General features: G+C 38.2%; 4 protein-coding genes across 4 annotated transcripts; 1 reads left to right on the forward strand and 3 right to left on the reverse strand.

Annotated features, from left to right (window-relative positions):
• Positions 1–1825, reverse strand: LOC112198107 (heavy metal-associated isoprenylated plant protein 9). Its single transcript, XM_024339161.2, has 5 exons — positions 1473–1825; positions 1194–1383; positions 906–1078; positions 717–807; positions 1–618 (listed from the first exon to the last, which is right to left on the reverse strand). The coding sequence occupies exons 1-5, from the start codon at positions 1491–1493 to the stop codon at positions 158–160; spliced, it is 936 nt and encodes a 311-aa protein (XP_024194929.1). The 5' UTR covers positions 1494–1825; the 3' UTR covers positions 1–157.
• Positions 1826–4122: 2297 nt separating this feature from the next.
• Positions 4123–6800, reverse strand: LOC112196011 (IAA-amino acid hydrolase ILR1-like 3). Its single transcript, XM_024336268.2, has 5 exons — positions 6312–6800; positions 6103–6228; positions 5431–5745; positions 4937–5065; positions 4123–4719 (listed from the first exon to the last, which is right to left on the reverse strand). Exons 1-5 carry the CDS (start codon positions 6651–6653, stop codon positions 4339–4341), a joined length of 1293 nt encoding a protein of 430 aa, XP_024192036.1. The 5' UTR covers positions 6654–6800; the 3' UTR covers positions 4123–4338.
• Positions 6801–11684: 4884 nt separating this feature from the next.
• LOC112187206 lies at positions 11685–12442 on the forward strand. The gene is made up of 2 exons (XM_024325902.2): positions 11685–12093; positions 12188–12442. Exons 1-2 carry the CDS (start codon positions 11685–11687, stop codon positions 12253–12255), a joined length of 477 nt encoding a protein of 158 aa, XP_024181670.1. The 3' UTR covers positions 12256–12442.
• A 554-nt stretch (positions 12443–12996) lies between these two features.
• Positions 12997–16453, reverse strand: LOC112184765 (NAC domain-containing protein 91). Its single transcript, XM_024323012.2, has 6 exons — positions 16106–16453; positions 15494–15771; positions 14204–14836; positions 13935–14025; positions 13573–13832; positions 12997–13497 (listed from the first exon to the last, which is right to left on the reverse strand). The coding sequence occupies exons 1-6, from the start codon at positions 16281–16283 to the stop codon at positions 13204–13206; spliced, it is 1734 nt and encodes a 577-aa protein (XP_024178780.1). The 5' UTR covers positions 16284–16453; the 3' UTR covers positions 12997–13203.
• Between the last annotated feature and the right edge of the window lie 86 nt (positions 16454–16539).

Here is a 16539-nt window from a genome sequence, read left to right on the forward strand (position 1 = left end):
TTTTAGTCACGAGTAGTAGTGGCACTTACTATCATATATAATCATAAAACTTACATGCATTTTATACATATTACATGATGTTTTAGTTAACTAACATAACAAACTTTAGTTTGTTTTGAAACGATTCCCGTCACGAAATGAACGTTTTGCATGGAAGTTATGAAATGCAACATGCATTTGGATTCTCATCGCTGAAGAGCTGCGGCGGCGGGATTCTCTCAAACACGTAAAGCGGCTGATAATAGTGCTGCACCATCCTCTTCAATTCCTCCTCCGGTATACCATTAACGACGTCGTTGTGCTCTTCAATCTTGGTCTCCTCCTCTTTCTTTTCCTCACCCTCTTTATTACTTTCTCCACCGCCACCTTCTTCTTTCTTTGCCTCTTCTGCGGGCTTTTCCTCCTCTTTCTTCTCCGCATTCTCTTCCGGCTTTGATTCTTCGGCTGGCTTCTCCGCCGCAGGTTCTTCTTTCTTCTCGGGTTCAGGCTCCGGTTGTGGTACGATTTTGGCTTGTTTTCTGGTTCGTCTGTAAACGTAGTCTACTAGTTTGTCGCCGTCCATTGTCCCCGTCACGGTCACCTTCCCGCTAGTATGATCAGTCACGGCATTTTGAACCCCTGCAGATTAATCACATCGTTAATTTTCTTTTAGGCATTCTATGAATGAAAATGAAATTAGAAAATTATTAAAAGTTGTATATAAAATGCATTTTTACCTCTCATTTTGAGTATCTTTTTCTTAAGTTGTTCTGCACAGGCCTCACAGTGCATGTTAACTTGGAGTTCCACAGTTGTTACTCCACTGACCTGAATTAATCATAAACAAATTGAGTTTTAGTTTTTTTTTTTTTTGGTTGTGAATTTCATTAGTTCTGATCAATTAAGGATTTGTAGTGGTTTTGGACCTGAGAAGCAACAACTTCTGGAATAGGGTCACCCTCAGCAGCTGGTAATGGGGACAAGACTTGAGCCTTTCTCTTGGTTCTTTTCATGATTTTGTTGCACACTGCTTGAGGCTCCACTATTCCCTTTATGGTCACTTCATTCTTAGCCATGTCTATCACAACCCCTTCCACCCCTGCAAATTGATTAAGAAACAATATTAGCAAATTAAACCAAGTTAATTAGTGAAATGCAGGCCAAGTATATATGATGAACATGATGGACCTCTGATATATTCAGGAAATGCATACCTCTAATTTTCATGATAGACCTCTCAATTTTCTTTGCACACCCCACACAATGCAAGTCCACAAATAGGACAAAAGGAGCTGGTGGTTTTGGCTCTTCCTTCTTCTCCTCCTCTGCCTTCTCTTCTTTCTTCTCTTCTGCTTTCTCCTCTGCATTCTCTTCTGGCTTAACCTCCTCTACCTTAGCTTCTTCCTATACAATAAAAATGAGCATGAATCAATTATGAGCACTATGATTTAGATAAATGCTGAACAAAATTATCGAGAGCATGAATTCCTTACCGGCTTAGTTTCTTCACCCATTTTTTATGTAACTGAATAGTGATGTTCAAATTGAGTACTATTCTCAAGTTGGCTAGGAAATTCAAGATAAAGGGAAGAAAGGGAGAGGGACTTAACAAATGAAGAGGGAGTGATTATATATGTGAAGGATGGAGAGTATCAGATTATAATGGATGGACGGTGGGATTGTTATCATATAACTAAAGTGAGTATTGTATTATTCTAGCTAGAGCACATGCAGTTCCACTAAAATACACAAAGGAAGCTCAATTTATATAATGCTTCTTTTTTATCTATTTTCTCAATCTCCAAGAATGAAAGAGCAAGAAAAGAGGGAAGGGGAGGTTTCAGTGGAGCAGATGACAGATTTATAGATTCACAGAAAGTAAGTAAAGGTAAAATTCTGAGTTCTGGAAAGAAAAGGAAGAAAAAGAAAAAGAAAACCACAAACTGATGAAAAGGATAATACAATATCATGAGGTGGTTATGTGTCAGACATGTGTGAGATCCTTGTGAGGCCAACCTGGATACCTTGGCCCCAAAGCAATTAATTACTCTATCTAAAATTCTAAATCATACAAATCACCATCATCGATCATGTCTTAATCAACCTAATTACTTGAGTTGATCAAACAAGTATAGTCTATTTTATGGTCAGTTCTGCAATTAGACCCCAAATTCCGACTTAGTCAATTTCCTCGTGGTCCTAAATTAGCCATTGATTGGGGGTTTTTTCTGCCGTCCCTGGACTCTAACAAAAGTGCTTATATTCGATGTACTGTACTAATTAACCTCTTAAACAAGAATTTAGTAAGTATTTTGTCTACAAGGAAGCTGCTTGATTAAGCAAAGCAGTACTTGTACTTCCAATTTAATTTGCATGAATCAAAACTGAGTTTAGTTGGGATGGATGAATTGCGTGGGGATATACGAAATTTGCATTTTAAGTTATACTTGTAGTTGACTATATAAATATAGAAAACCCTACGTGCCACTAAAGTTGATCTGAATCACATGGGTTGCTACCTCCATATATATCACAATGCTCTTATTTTAGTCTCTCTTTTCATCTTCGTCAGTTCTTTCTTCCTTCTGCTGTGTCCTTCATGTTATTAACAAAGCTCTCTAATGGTGATTAATTAATTAGTTCCCACTCGCCTGCAGCCATAGTTTTCCTAATTAATCAAGTATGATGGTTAATTAGTTTGGTGCATATATACATATAGCTTCCTCTATAGAATCAAAGCTGCCAAGTAACTATATATCCTTTTGAGGACGGAAGGGTGAGAAACTGAGAAAGGTAATGCTTCTGCTTTGCACAATTGCATGGTTTAGTTTTCCAAGGAAATTTGATGCAGAAACTTTGAGCAAAAAGAATGAGCTTTCTTACCAAGACAGAAAGAGGAGGCCCAACTTACCAAGGTGGTCACACGTGGTAATGACTCAGCATGGGACACTAGAAACAGAGAAAGCCACAATTAAGCTGAGAAAAGAGTTCGGTGGTTCATCACAATCACCGACTTTCAACAACCAACATGTCGATCTTTCTAGTTTGCTCTCGTATTATGCCCAAATTCTCAAAAGGAATTCTAGGCAGACCAAATAGAATTTAGGTTGACCAGCTTGATTATCTTTCTGCATTTTCAAATGATAAGGTGAATGAGGTTTATTAGGTTACGTGGGTGAGAATGATTTGCACTTGATTAATTGTAAGATAGTGCCCGGTTATGGTTTGAAGAATCTAGATGCATGCATGATTAGGAATGATTAGTTAGTAAAGTAATCATAATTATCAACCACCAATTATTCTCTCTTTGTCATGATTCCTAGTACGAAATTACTTTAGCACTATTAAACACTCCTGAAAAGAGAGTATTATTAGGCCACCTGGCTTGCTGGTGTTGGATAGAGTCGATCTCATTTCTTACCAGAAAACTAGCTATGTGCATCACAGTTGAGATAGAGTGTATGTATGGCGCTGCATAGCTCGAATGTCGTCTTCTCCAACATGGTCTAATCAGACTAGTGTGTTGTGGACCTGTTTCCTGTGGAAATAGTAATGTAAAGTTATAGCATTATTTGAGCTTTTCCACTTGGGAGCGAGTTAAATGCAGTAGCATTGAATGCAAATTAGCTTGATTTGCCGACCAAATCATTCTATAACGTTACTCTTCTTTGAGAGAATTTGTCGAACACCTTATTCTCTATCATATTTGAACAAAAAGAAATAATGAAATTTGTTGCTATGTAGTTTTGACGGTGAACATAAAACAAATGGGAGCGGCTGCCTCGACTAGTTAGCCTTCTCTTCAAACTGCTGCCATTATTGGGGCAAAGGAAGCAGTAGCAGGTTAATGCTTCATAACACATCAACATCTTTCATGGACTCACCTTTTTTTCTTTCTTTCTTCTCTCTCTTGGTTTAAACAACATGGGCTGTTTATGGGGATGTTTTGGACTGCATACATCGTATCCTTTGAAGATTTTGCTGATCAGGTTACCCATGCTTTGGGTACCTTTTAGCAAATATGGGATCCTTTCAATTATTCACTCGATCAGTTTCGATTAACCATTTAGCCGGATATATACAGTTGATTTCTCATTATCTTATTGTCTGATGAAGAAATTAAACTTTCATATCAAATTACTCTTACTTTCTATTTGAAAATTTTCATTTTCTGTGACATTTCTTTTACAAACAAGTTTACCACTAAACGAAAACGTATCTATCTATATAGTTTGTTTAACAAAAAAAAATTTACATTTCCTTTTCCTGCCTACAGAGCACTACATAAGATGATAAGATAGCACCCAATTAAAGCAGTAGGAATCATCAAGATTTCTCTAGAACTATGCTCTGAAATGTTCACTGAACAGCGGAATGTTGGTGCTCGTTCAAGTAAATCTCAGCCAAGGCAGTATGTAATGCTGCCCCGACGGGAAGGACGTCCTCATCAAGAAAGAAGTAAGGGGAGTGCGGTGAGTAAACTGAACCCACTTCCTCATTTCTTATTCCGATGCCGATCATGATTCCAGGAATCGATTCTTGATAGAAAGCAAAGTCTTCACCTGCCATCACTTTTTTGGCGACCTTCACATTCTCAGGACCAAGCACAAGTTTTCCAACCCTCTTTACATGTGAATTCAAGCTTTCGTCATTGGAAACAGCAGGGTATGGGGGAAACTCTTCACTTTTCATGTCAACGTATGCAATACATCTATGCACAGCTGCCTGCCCTTCAATAACCTGCAAGAAATCCCAAAAATTTAGGCATATCACCAACTTAAAAAATATGAATAACCTGCATAACTTATTTCTTTCTCTAAATTTTTGATTCAAGCTGGTTGATAACCTACTTACATAGTGATGAAAGAACATCCAGCAAGAATTTTTGTAATAATAATATGGTGATGACAGTATGACAACCAAGTCTACCGGGAAAAGGTTAATAAATGCCGCATACCTCTTTCAATCGCCTCATGAGTTGGTACAAGCCTTCCGTTGTAAGACTCCTCAATGTGCCCCCAAATTCAACATAGGCTGGAATTACATTGGATGCCGTCCCTCCTCGAACATAAGTGACAGACAGAACCTTCATCAGAAAACTAGCTATTAGGAACTTACTGCAGTCAAGGTTCTTATGTTTTCATTACTGTCATATGCATACTCAACCCGCAGACATTTTTATAACTAAGAAAACATAGGTGGGTTACTGCAAATACTGTCGGTACAAATAAATTTTGCAATGACTCTGCACCTTACAATGGAGCAATTGCGTATTAAAGCTGACCAACTGAAATAGAAAAAGACTTAAACTGAGATTATGTAGAGGCATAACATAAGTATGCTTTCAAACATTTCAAGCAAGAGTCCTGTATATATCTTCACTTCCTCCATTGACAAGCAAGGAAAAATATGAAAACTGCATGGTATTTTATCTTTTGAAAAGGGACTCACTTGACTTTGGAGGGGATCAGTTTCTCTTGAGATGAGCTGCTGCAATGCTGAAATTGCAAAAGAGGCAGCGAGTATTGGGTCAGTAGTGATATGGGGAGCTGCAGCATGCCCACCTTCACCGATTATTTTTGCTTCAAAGAAGCTAACAGCAGCCAAGTGTGGCCCTGCCATGGATGCTATGCTTCCTGTGGGTATCATATAATCGACGTGCATCCCAAATATTGCTTCCGCTTCACCAAGAGCACCCTCTTTTATCATCTCGGCTGCTCCAGCACCTCCCTCCTCAGCAGGTTGAAAAATAAGTCTAACAGTACCCTTAAACACCAAATCAAGAAAAAACTGTCTGAATTAAAAATTAAGAACCCTCTTCTATCAAATATTGCATTCATTGCTAAATTTCCGGAGAAAGAATGAAACTTTGTGCTCAGATAGACATTCATTTTGGTTGCACAACATGATAGTATGAAAGGTTTCAACAGAAACATGTCATCAACAAACTTTACGATTTCAACAAACAGATTGAATTATTGACCTCGTTGCACAGCAAGTGAGTATGTTAGATTTCAACACAAGATTGCATATTTTCATCAATGAACACTACGATATCAACTTGTGCTCAGATTAACATTCATTTTGGTCACACAATCACATGAAAGTATGGAACTCACTGACCTGAAGTTTCTCTTTCCGTTGACTAAGCAACTTGGCAGCGCCTAGAAGCATAGTGGTGTGAGCATCATGACCACAACCGTGCATTTTCCCATCAATCTTACTCTTGTGCTCCCAATCAACAAGCTCCTACACACATCAAACAAAACCAAAATCGTAAGATCACAACAAAAAGTTAATTTCCTGATAGCAAAAGGAAAGTTTTCAATTACTTGCATAGGGAGGGCGTCCATGTCAGCCCGAAGAGCAACAACCGGGCCAGAACCGGACCCAATTTCGGCCACAATACCAGTTTTGGCAATTGGGTACGAGTAAGAGATGCCAAGTTGGTCCAGCTCTCTGCGTAGAAGAGCACTGGTGTTATGCTCTTGGAATCGGAGTTCTGGGTTTTCATGGATTTGCCTTCTTATTGAGACCAACCAGTTTTTGTCTTTCAGGGCTGCGTTTAGAATCTCTTCTCCGTAGTTTTGGTCCCGAGTGCCATGGATGACACAAAAGGAAGAAAGTGAGAGATGTAAAACTAGAAGTGAATTGAAAATCGAACAAGGATTCATATCATGAATCTGCTTGCATTGCTGGGATTTGCTAAGAAAGATGATAGTAGTGGCAGCCTGTAATTGATAGAGAAGAGGGGCTCGTTGACTGAAACAGAGTGTAATCCTCACGCTTCTGAAGCGCTTACCACGGACACTATGCTGATATCAATATGTTTGTATCTACCACTATATCACTGTAATAATAAGAGCTTATCATTCGGCCGCGGGCCTAAAAGCTCATGGGCGCCTGCCCGGGCCAAAAGGTAAAATTTTGGTCCGGTCCGACCTACAGCAAAACTCATCTCAGCCATGCTCATTGGCATGAGGCAGGGTTAGGATGGACCGATGGAGGGTTAAAAGTCCACTCTCACCATATTATATGAGCATTAATTAAAGTCCGGTCAGTCCGGCCTTATAAAGTTATAAGTCCACCTCCGATAACCCATTCAATTCTAGTATTAATATTTTTTTATACAATTATTAGTTGAATACGTAAATTAATTATTGCATTAATCTACATCTTCCTTTAATTTTGTATTTTTATCTTGTTTAATCATCAACATATCATAATTTTTTCATAACTTTTTGTATTTTTAATAACACATTTCAATACTAATCGGTGAGTCATGGTATGTTTTTTTTTTTAAAACGCGTGGGGTGTCAGTCCATTAATAGTAAAGTAGGAAACATTACAAATGACTCACCCGGACTACTCAAAACATAATGTAACCATAGGATTAAGCTCTAATGATTCAAGTAACCTTGACACTACTAGGAAGGATCCGAACGCAGCCAAGACCCTTCCCCAATATTATTCTTAAAGCAGAGGCTCAAAGAAAAAAGAAAAAATGTTAGCTTAAATCTAAAAAACCTAGATTAAAAACCCTAAAGAAAACAGAGCCCAACAAATCAGACCCTGCCCTAGCCTAGTAACAGGGACCCAAGATGAGGCCCAACACATCAGCCGCAAACCATGAACCCGGCCAAACCCGCCTGGATGCCTGCTAGAGTACTCGCCATTGACCACCAACGCCACCTGCATCCACCACGTCGATCTAGTCCAGAAAAGAAGGAAGAAGCCCGCGTCCTTCAAGTTCCAGCCAAACCGGAAGGAGCAGCGACCACACGACCAGGAGAAGACCACTGCGAAACTAGACGAGTCCGACATCCACCTCCTCCACCGCTCGAACCCAGCGTGCATGACCTCACCCATCGTCTCACAAGCCACTAGAAGCTCCAGATCGGACCCGATCCAGGGCGCTTATTTGCCCCCACTCAGAATACCCAACCTGAAGGGGGAGCAGAAAAGTAGGAGACCCGTCCGAAGACGACATCAAGGAGACGCGTCGTCGAAAGGAGAGAAGAAAAGGGAAGTGACGGCTGTTCCTCGAGAGAGACGAGAGAAACAACCCTAAGAAAAAAAATATATGGGATGTGAGTCGTGGTATGTTGATTAGCTAGCCTAACTAATACCGTAGTGGTCATGGGTTCAAATTCCTAATGTCAGAGGTTGAGGTACGAGTTATAGTGTCGTCCTAAAAAAAAAAATCAATACTATAGCCTCTCTCTCTCCCCACATACAAGTTCTTTCCTCTCATTGCTTTAGAGCCTTGGCTATCTAGGGAAATATGGCTGCTGGCTCTGAATCAAAACAAGGATTCAAATTCGTTAATTAGTACCAATTCATGAACAAAAATTCACATGCGAAGATGCGAAACTTCCCGAGTTCCATCCAGTGACTGTAAAAAAAGCTGTATTAGTTGCGTGTTGTTACTTGTGTAAAGAGAGGAAAGCGATTCATTCACAAAAAGCTATGTTAAGTAGGGATGGGAGAACATCATATGTAACACATACACATGGAAACGAGAATAGAATTGAAACTAATGACATTAATATTATTGATCAATTCAACTAATTACTAAACATCGACTTGGGCGGACTAATCACGTTTGTCACTACTACTACTACTTTTTTTTTTTTTCCACTTTATAAATAAGAGGATCAAAGGATTTTACTACTACTACTTGTTGTAACAAACTATTTATTATCTAAAACTAATTAAACAAACTAATTGTTTGAAACGACTACTAGCTCGATCTCCAAAGTTGTCAACCTTGATAGTTCTTCTCGCACTTGTTGTAGCAAGAACCCAAATAGTTATTTCCTCTATGAGCATCTGCATCCAGCAAACATATATCACAAACTTAATTTTAGGATAAAATTAACTTTATGAGAATACACATATCAAAGTAATGAAATTGCAATATATACCTGAACCAGTTAATTTTGTTTTAGCAGCAAACTTATAAGCACATCCAAGTGTACAATGATAGAGCTCAGGCTTCACATTCCCCTGGTTCATGGTGCACTCTAGCATGCATGTACCAAAACAAATAGCTCCACCAAAATGAATTTTGGGAAAGCGAAACTTATCAGGTGAAATCAGGGATGCCTTGCGACCAAAACACTTAGCACCACATTGAATGGCACATAGACCTATATCAACTAAACCCTCCGGTTCAGCAGAACCCGAACCATCTGATGATGGCGATGGTGGATTTGGAGACCGAATCGGAGGCGTTGCATGATCATCACCTTCAGTATGAGCAAGAGCTGCTGCTGCTAGCACTAGTACTAGAAGCACGATAATGGAAACCCTACCGTCTGTTGCGAATGCCATGGCTAACAACTACTCTAGCTCTCTATATTCTTTAGCTATGAACTTTGGTTATGATCCATGTTGAACAGAGATTCGGTATTTATAGCATATTGCTGGTCTAGGGTTCTTCGTCCATGTATGGTAATATTAGTAGAAAATATTTGAGAGCACATAATTCATAATTAATTAGTTGGATAAGATTGTGGTTGGCTGGAGATTGATCATGTATGCTAATCCAATCTTGCTACGTACAGAATAATTCGATCCATTATTCCATGCACGATGAATATGAACAAACGACATGATGTATATACCTACATGTATCTATAATGTACATAACAGTATTGATCAATGCTAAGCACCAATTTGATTTAATTATCATCAAAGATTCATTTAGCTGGATAATTAATATGACAATCAAGCTATTGTGATTTTTAAATTGATTGACGGCCTGATTGACATGGATAAGGTATATATTTATGGTACAATATATCATGAATTTACAAATTTTACACCACCTTTATTGATGGATTGGGATAGCTTGTGATTGACATGATTGTATTAATGGAAAATTTTTTCCTAATTATCTAATCTTTCATTAATTTGTGTAATTTAGTATTCAATTAGCTAGCTTGATAATGCTTGCAAGCAATCTAGCGACTTAAATTTTTTTTGGTTGATTGATGGCTTGTTGCATGAGAAATTTGTTCAGGTAACCGCCAAAGCATGGATATTCGAAAGATTCTTGAATAGTTGTCGGGTCCGATAGGTTAAAAAAAAAATAATAATAATAAAAAAAAACCTGTTATCAAAAACCTTGATTTTTCATCTAAAACTGTGGAATTTTGGCCACCATCGCATTTTCTTATTTGCTTATTAAAAAAATTCACACTTAGATAGTAAGAATTTATGAAATTGAGGAACTTAAAAACTAAGACACAATCTTTTTTTTTTTTTAGGATTTTTCTAAGTCATAAAACAATACAAATTAAATAGGAGATGTGCAGCAAGTACTGAAGTTCATAATCTTATTTATCAAACAAAAGAACTCCTCAAAATGGTTTGCTATTGTACATAAACTCGGTTTGTCTGGGATAGCTCTTCATGTTTTTGTTAGCTTACGCTTCTTCTATTGCAGGTGTACAAGCAGTACGTGATAAGTCTGCTGATATCAGCTGTTTGTATCCAGCACATATGTTTGACTGTTTGTATACAGAGCTGGCCTAGCCCAAGGCAGATAAGCAACTGCCTTATGCCCTTGGGTAAAGGCTTCACTTTGAAACAAGTCATTTGAACTTATACAGGCCTTGCAGAATTAGACCTCTTACCTTTGATTTTTTCTCTCTTTCTTTCTTGTATATTTTGTAATTGTCTATCTTTGGCTAACTGAAATTAGGCCTCCATATACAAGTTATGGTATTCTTATTTTCATAGTTGAGACCCAAAATTATTTAGTACAAGACTTCGTTTGTAAAATAGCAAGGATGCACTAATATTAAACTAAAAAAAGGAAAAAAAACGTTATTATTTTTACCTTAAGCCTCATTTACCATTGAGACGGCCCTGTTTGTATCTACCATTGTATTATTGTAATATAAACATACATACATACATACATACATGCGCTCTCCCTCTCTCTCTCTCTCTCTCTCTCTTTCTCTGTCTACACACACACATATAAGTTCTTATTTAAAATTAAAATTGCTAGTTTGCTTGCAAGCATAATCAAGCTGGCTAATTGAATACAAATTACACAAATGACAGATTAGATATATAATTAGGACAATTATTTCCATTAATACAAGCATATGAATCATAAGCTAGATCAGCCCAAGGAGACGCAATAACAATCCTTAATGACGAGCGATTCCACGGAAGCTTGAATGAAATCTTCTTGTGATGATAACCTCATAATTAATAACATGTCTTGGATCGAGTAATTCATCTCAATCCATCAACACAGGTGGTGTAAAATTTGTAAATTCATGATATATACCTTATCTATGTCAATCAGGCCGTCAATCAAATTTCTTGATTGTACGCCATATTAATTATGCAGCGAAGTGAATCTTTGATTGATAAATCAATAGATACATGTAGGTATATACATCATGTCGTTTGTTCATAATCATCGTGCATGGCATAATGGATCGAATTATTCTGTACGTAGCAGGATTGGATTAGCATACATGATTGGATTACCACAATCTTATCCAACTAATTAATTATGAATTATGTGCTCTCAAATATTTTCTTCTAATATTACCATACATGGAGGAAGAACCCTAGACCAGCAATATGCTATAAATACCGAGTCTCTGTTCAATATGGTTCATAATCAAAGCTCATATATAGCTAAAGAATATAGAGAGCTAGAGTAGTTGTTAGCCATGGCATTCGCAACAGACAGTAGGGTTTCCATTACCGTGCTACTAGTACTAGTGCTAGCGGCAGCAGCTCTTGCTCACAAGGAAGGTGATGATCATGCAACGCCTCCGATTCGGTCTCCAAATCCATTATCGCCATCATCAGATGGTTCGGGTTCTGCTGAACCGGAGGGTTTAGTTGATATAGGTCTATGTACCATTCAATGTGGTGCTAAGTGTTTTGGTCGCAAGGCATCCCTGATTTCACCTGATAAGTTTCGCTTTCCCAAAATTCATTTTGGTGGAGCTATTTGTTTTGGTACATGCATGCTAGAGTGCACCATGAACCAGGGGAATGTGAAGCCAGAGCTCTATCATTGTACACTTGGATGTGCTTATAAGTTTGCTGCTAAAACAAAATTAACTGGTTCAGGTATATATTGCAATTTCATTACTTTGATATGTGTATTCTCATAAAGTTAATTTCATCCTAAAATTAAATTTGTGTATATGTTTGCTGGATGCAGATGCTCATAGAGGGAATAACTATTTGGGTTCTTGCTACAACAAGTGCGAGAAGAACTATCAAGGTTGACAACTTTGGAGATCGAGTAGTCGTTTCAAACAACTAGTTTGTTTAGTTTCAGATAATAACTAGTTTGTCAGAATAAGTAGTAGTAGTGACAAACGTGATTACTGATTAGTCCCCCCAAGTCGATGTTTAGTAATTAGTTGAATTGATCGACAATATTAATGTCATTAGTTTTAATTTTATTCTCGTTTCCATGTGTGTTATATATGATGTTCTCCCATCCCTACTTAACATAGCTTTTGTGAATGGACTGGTTTCCCTCCCTTTACACTGGTAACAGCACGCAACCAATTTAGCATTTTTTACAATCACTGGATGGAACTCGGGAAGTTCCACATCTTCGTCTGTGAATTTTTGTTCATGAATTGGTACTAACAACGTTGAATCCTTGTTTTGATTCAGAGTCATCGACCATATTTCCCCAGATAGCCAACCGTCAAACCAAGTAAAGATCTTTGAATAGTTATGGGGAATTTTTTTTTTTTTTTTTTTTGAGAATGAGGGGTCTGATATGTTAAAATTAAGAGAAAAAAGAAAAAAAGAAAGGCTCTTGAAAACCTTTATTTCTCACCTAAAATTGTGGACTTCTGGCCAAAATGGCATTTTCTTATTTGCTCACTAAAATTCTTACACTCTCGAATGGTAAGAATTTATCAAACTGAGAAACTTAAAAATTAAGACACAATTTTTTTTTTTAATGGATTTTTCTTAGTTATGAAACAATACAATTTCAAATAGGAGATGTGCAGCAAGTACTGAAGTTCATATAATCTTATTTATCAAACAAAAGAACTCCTCAAAATGGATTGCTGTTGTACATAAACTCAGTCTGTCTAGGATAGACTACACAAAATTTAAGTAAAGATACTAATCCTATAAGCCTATCAAAGCACCCCTCTTAAAAATTTGGGGTCTCCGGCCATATGCATGGCAAAAGGTCTTCAAGCAGCTTCAAAACTTATGAAATCCCCACATGCTAGCAAATATCATAAACAAAATTGCACCCACAACTACTCTAAACAAGAAGGCAAATGACCAAATATAATGGCCAGCAGGAGAGGCCTTCAAGACCACAGAAGGAACCTTTTTGCCTGTCAAAATGCTGCCCATTGATGTGATATTTGGTGTGGCGGAAATAGTCTGGGTACTGGACTCGACAATGAGTGTCTCCAGGGGTTCATCCAAAGCATTACCAGCATCAAAAGCAGTATCGCTACTAGCTATCTTTTCTGGATCTCTTGACTCCTGCAAGCAGCATTAAAAGGATTATCAACCCCAGAACAAATCTCACCAGATTTTGACATTGTTTGCGCTTCTCACCTCCACGGCTATTAGTTTTCTTTCATGGTCTTCTGGTCTATAATGCAGGTTTTGAGACATATTCCTGCACTGAATTGACCCTATTTGAAGTTTATTCTGGTACATTAATCTTCTTGGAGCTTCACCCTGTGTCATAATACTCTGTCTCACAGTGCTAGTTGGAGGTGTTTGGCGAGTCATAATCCTAATTCCAGTGCCACCACTGGGACTGAGAAGTGCATTTGAATGATTGCTTGACACCTCAACCCTGGAGGATTGTTCTGCAGAAAACAAATGGCAACACATTAATTTCATAACATTCATCTAGTAAAGAACCCACACATCTCCCACACTCATTGATGTCAATATCCGAAGATTCATACCATAATTTTGTGGGGTTGTTGCAATCTGCATGGGGCCCTTTCTATCAATATTCCCCTCCAACCAAATAGGGGTTTGAAGCTCTTCCATGTACTGTATGAGACGAAACAATGGAAAATTAATTTTTTGAGATAATCATTTAAAAGAACATCACACAGAAATAAAATATTTTTGGTAAATTCCGTAACCTCGACAATGTCAGATCGGAGGCAAAACTAGGAAAGGGCACATAGTCATGCAAAAGAAAATTATCTTGAAAGCTTCTACTCACCAGTACTTCATTCAGTTTTGTGTCTGCATCATTGCATGATCCATTGTTCTTCATGGAGACAACATTCTTGGTCTCACAAATCTGAGTGTCCAAATCTTCGGAGCATTCCTCTGAACTGTTGAATATTGTGCTCAGGAACTCAGAAAATTCTGCATCTTGATCATTGCTGTCATTAGGAAACTGCAACCCTCTATGACCATTGTTTAAGCCATTGCTACCAGGGTAACAATGCTCCACTTCCATATGTGAGTGCATAGGGGAAAAAAGTGGCTCTTCCTCGGGGTCATAAAATCTGCTTAAATATTCCTCGAGCGGCAGATCCAGTTGATCTGGTCCATCATAATCATTGCAGCTGTTGCTAGGGCACTCACTAATTGGTAGAGGGTCTGATGCCGTTCCATCACAATTATCGGCATTAGTACATTCTGCTCTAGTAGGAAGCTTTTCAGGTTGCACTTGACATGATGGTGATGGTGATGGTGATGGTGGAACCAGTGCTTGAGCAGACTGTGTGTCTTCAAGAGGAGATTTGACAACGCTAGGGGAGGATACAGCCGGTTCAGTTTCATCACAGTTTGAAATTTCGATACTCTCATCTTGTTTTTTAAACAGACGACAAAGGACAAAAGGACTCTGCATAATACAACACCAGAACCATCTCATTAATACTTTTGAACATCTAGTCATTTTATATGGCAGGTCAGTGATTTGTGCATGTGTGTGGTGGATAAGAGAAAACAAAATGCAACATAAATCCCTCCACTCCTGAACCAACTAAAGAATTAGCATGGAAAAAGTAACCTAATTTCTATGCAAAGAGACTCAAATAAAGGTTAAGACTTGTAAACTGCTTCTTACTACATAAACCATCAGCTTTCATGCCAACAAAGTTAACATATATGTATCAATGACCTTAATCGTTGTGAACTTCATTGGAGATTATGACGACTAAACTTTTCTTTTTTATTGCCTCCTTGCAGGCGACAAGTTCCATCAATCATGAAAGAAGATTCATACGATCCTTATGCGCATAATCAACAATTCCTCATTCAATCATCCAAATTACCAATTGGACACTAAGCTATCTTTACACCAAAGAATATATGAGATTTCACCGGACACTAGGTTAATTAGATTAGGAGGTTCTTGCTAAATTATACATTTTACATTTAATTGGTTTACCCAAAATGTGACCTTTTAAGACTGTGGAGTGCAAATCTGCTCAAAACAAGTAAAATGCTTATATAATAACTAACCAAAAAACTTATACAGGGTGAAGGAAAAACCAACCTGGCCAGGATGAGTGCCATCAAGCTCCTGCTGCGTAGCACGGTACTCGTGCATAACCCAATTCGTCCTCTTACCCTTGGGAGCACGCCCAGTATGGAAGACCAGGGTCTTTTTCATTCCAACCAAGTTTGCTCCAGACTTGATTCTACGATCTTTACCGGTAGCCTTCCAGTACCCTGCACTTGTAGCCCTGTTCAACCTGAACCCATTTGGGTACTTCTTGTCCTGTGGACAGAAGAAGAACCACTCCGGATCCTGTGTCTGTATCACTGACAAATCTGCACAAACAAAAACACAAATCTTTCAACATTTAGCAAGAAAAAAAAATTAAAACTTTGAACACCCAAAACAACTGATAATTCAAGAAAGTGCACTTCATTTTCGCTACTTGTTCATTCAAATTACTAAATGATCAAATCTTTTTCCACTAACCGATCAAAAATTCTCACTGATTACTCATTTCTTGCTAATTGTTCATTCAAATTACAATCTTTTTCACTTGTATGCCTCTAATTCTCAAAAGCTCAAATCTTTTCTACCAACTGTTCATTCAAATCAACCCCCATTAACAAAAACAGATCAGAAATTACAGCACAAGCTGAAAAATTTTACCAGGCAAATCCCAGGGCTCCCATTTGCAAACATCAATTTCCCGAATAACGCTGACTTGTTTATCATTTCCATTGATTTTCGATCTCAGATAAAAATCAATAAGCTCCTCATCCGTCGGCCTGAATCTGAATCCCAGAGGCAGAGAGGACAGCGACACCATTCCCAAATCCATCACCATTCAACCCAGAAATTAAGAGTCAATCAATATGCAAAAGAAACCCCTAAATTAAACCCTAGAAATCAAATCGATCAGATTGGGAATTGGGGATTCAGGTCTGGCCCATCAGCTTTTTCTTTGTTCTTTGAGTCTGAAAAGAGAGAACTCAACTCAGCTCTGAGCGAGCGTCCTTCGCTTTTATATGCACTGGACTCTTAAGCAAGCCGCGTTTAAATTCCGAGTGGAGACCGCGTCGGATTAAATCTAGGGGCGTGCG

Source organism: Rosa chinensis, chromosome 1 (assembly GCF_002994745.2).
Source record: "Rosa chinensis cultivar Old Blush chromosome 1, RchiOBHm-V2, whole genome shotgun sequence".
Classification (NCBI taxonomy): Eukaryota; Viridiplantae; Streptophyta; class Magnoliopsida; order Rosales; family Rosaceae; genus Rosa; species Rosa chinensis.

What these genes read in the sequence shown, in the direction of transcription:
- LOC112184765 (XM_024323012.2), bottom strand. Translation starts at nt 16,283, where the DNA reads ATGGTGATGGATTTGGGAATGGTGTCGCTGTCCTCTCTGCCTCTGGGA. An exon ending in CAAAACTGAATGAAGTACTG is followed by an intron (nt 14,026 to 14,203) that starts GTGAGTAGAAGC and finishes CGTCTCATACAG; the next exon opens with TACATGGAAGAGCTTCAAAC. An exon ending in GAAAACTAATAGCCGTGGAG is followed by an intron (nt 13,498 to 13,572) that starts GTGAGAAGCGCA and finishes TGCTGCTTGCAG; the next exon opens with GAGTCAAGAGATCCAGAAAA.
- LOC112187206 (XM_024325902.2), top strand. Translation starts at nt 11,685, where the DNA reads ATGGCATTCGCAACAGACAGTAGGGTTTCCATTACCGTGCTACTAGTA. An exon ending in AACAAAATTAACTGGTTCAG is followed by an intron (nt 12,094 to 12,187) that starts GTATATATTGCA and finishes TGCTGGATGCAG; the next exon opens with ATGCTCATAGAGGGAATAAC.
- LOC112196011 (XM_024336268.2), bottom strand. Translation starts at nt 6,653, where the DNA reads ATGAATCCTTGTTCGATTTTCAATTCACTTCTAGTTTTACATCTCTCA. An exon ending in AACGGAAAGAGAAACTTCAG is followed by an intron (nt 5,746 to 6,102) that starts GTCAGTGAGTTC and finishes TTGGTGTTTAAG; the next exon opens with GGTACTGTTAGACTTATTTT. An exon ending in CTGATCCCCTCCAAAGTCAA is followed by an intron (nt 5,066 to 5,430) that starts GTGAGTCCCTTT and finishes TTTCTGATGAAG; the next exon opens with GTTCTGTCTGTCACTTATGT.
- LOC112198107 (XM_024339161.2), bottom strand. Translation starts at nt 1,493, where the DNA reads ATGGGTGAAGAAACTAAGCCG. An exon ending in TGGGTGAAGAAACTAAGCCG is followed by an intron (nt 1,384 to 1,472) that starts GTAAGGAATTCA and finishes TTTATTGTATAG; the next exon opens with GAAGAAGCTAAGGTAGAGGA. An exon ending in GTCTATCATGAAAATTAGAG is followed by an intron (nt 1,079 to 1,193) that starts GTATGCATTTCC and finishes ATCAATTTGCAG; the next exon opens with GGGTGGAAGGGGTTGTGATA.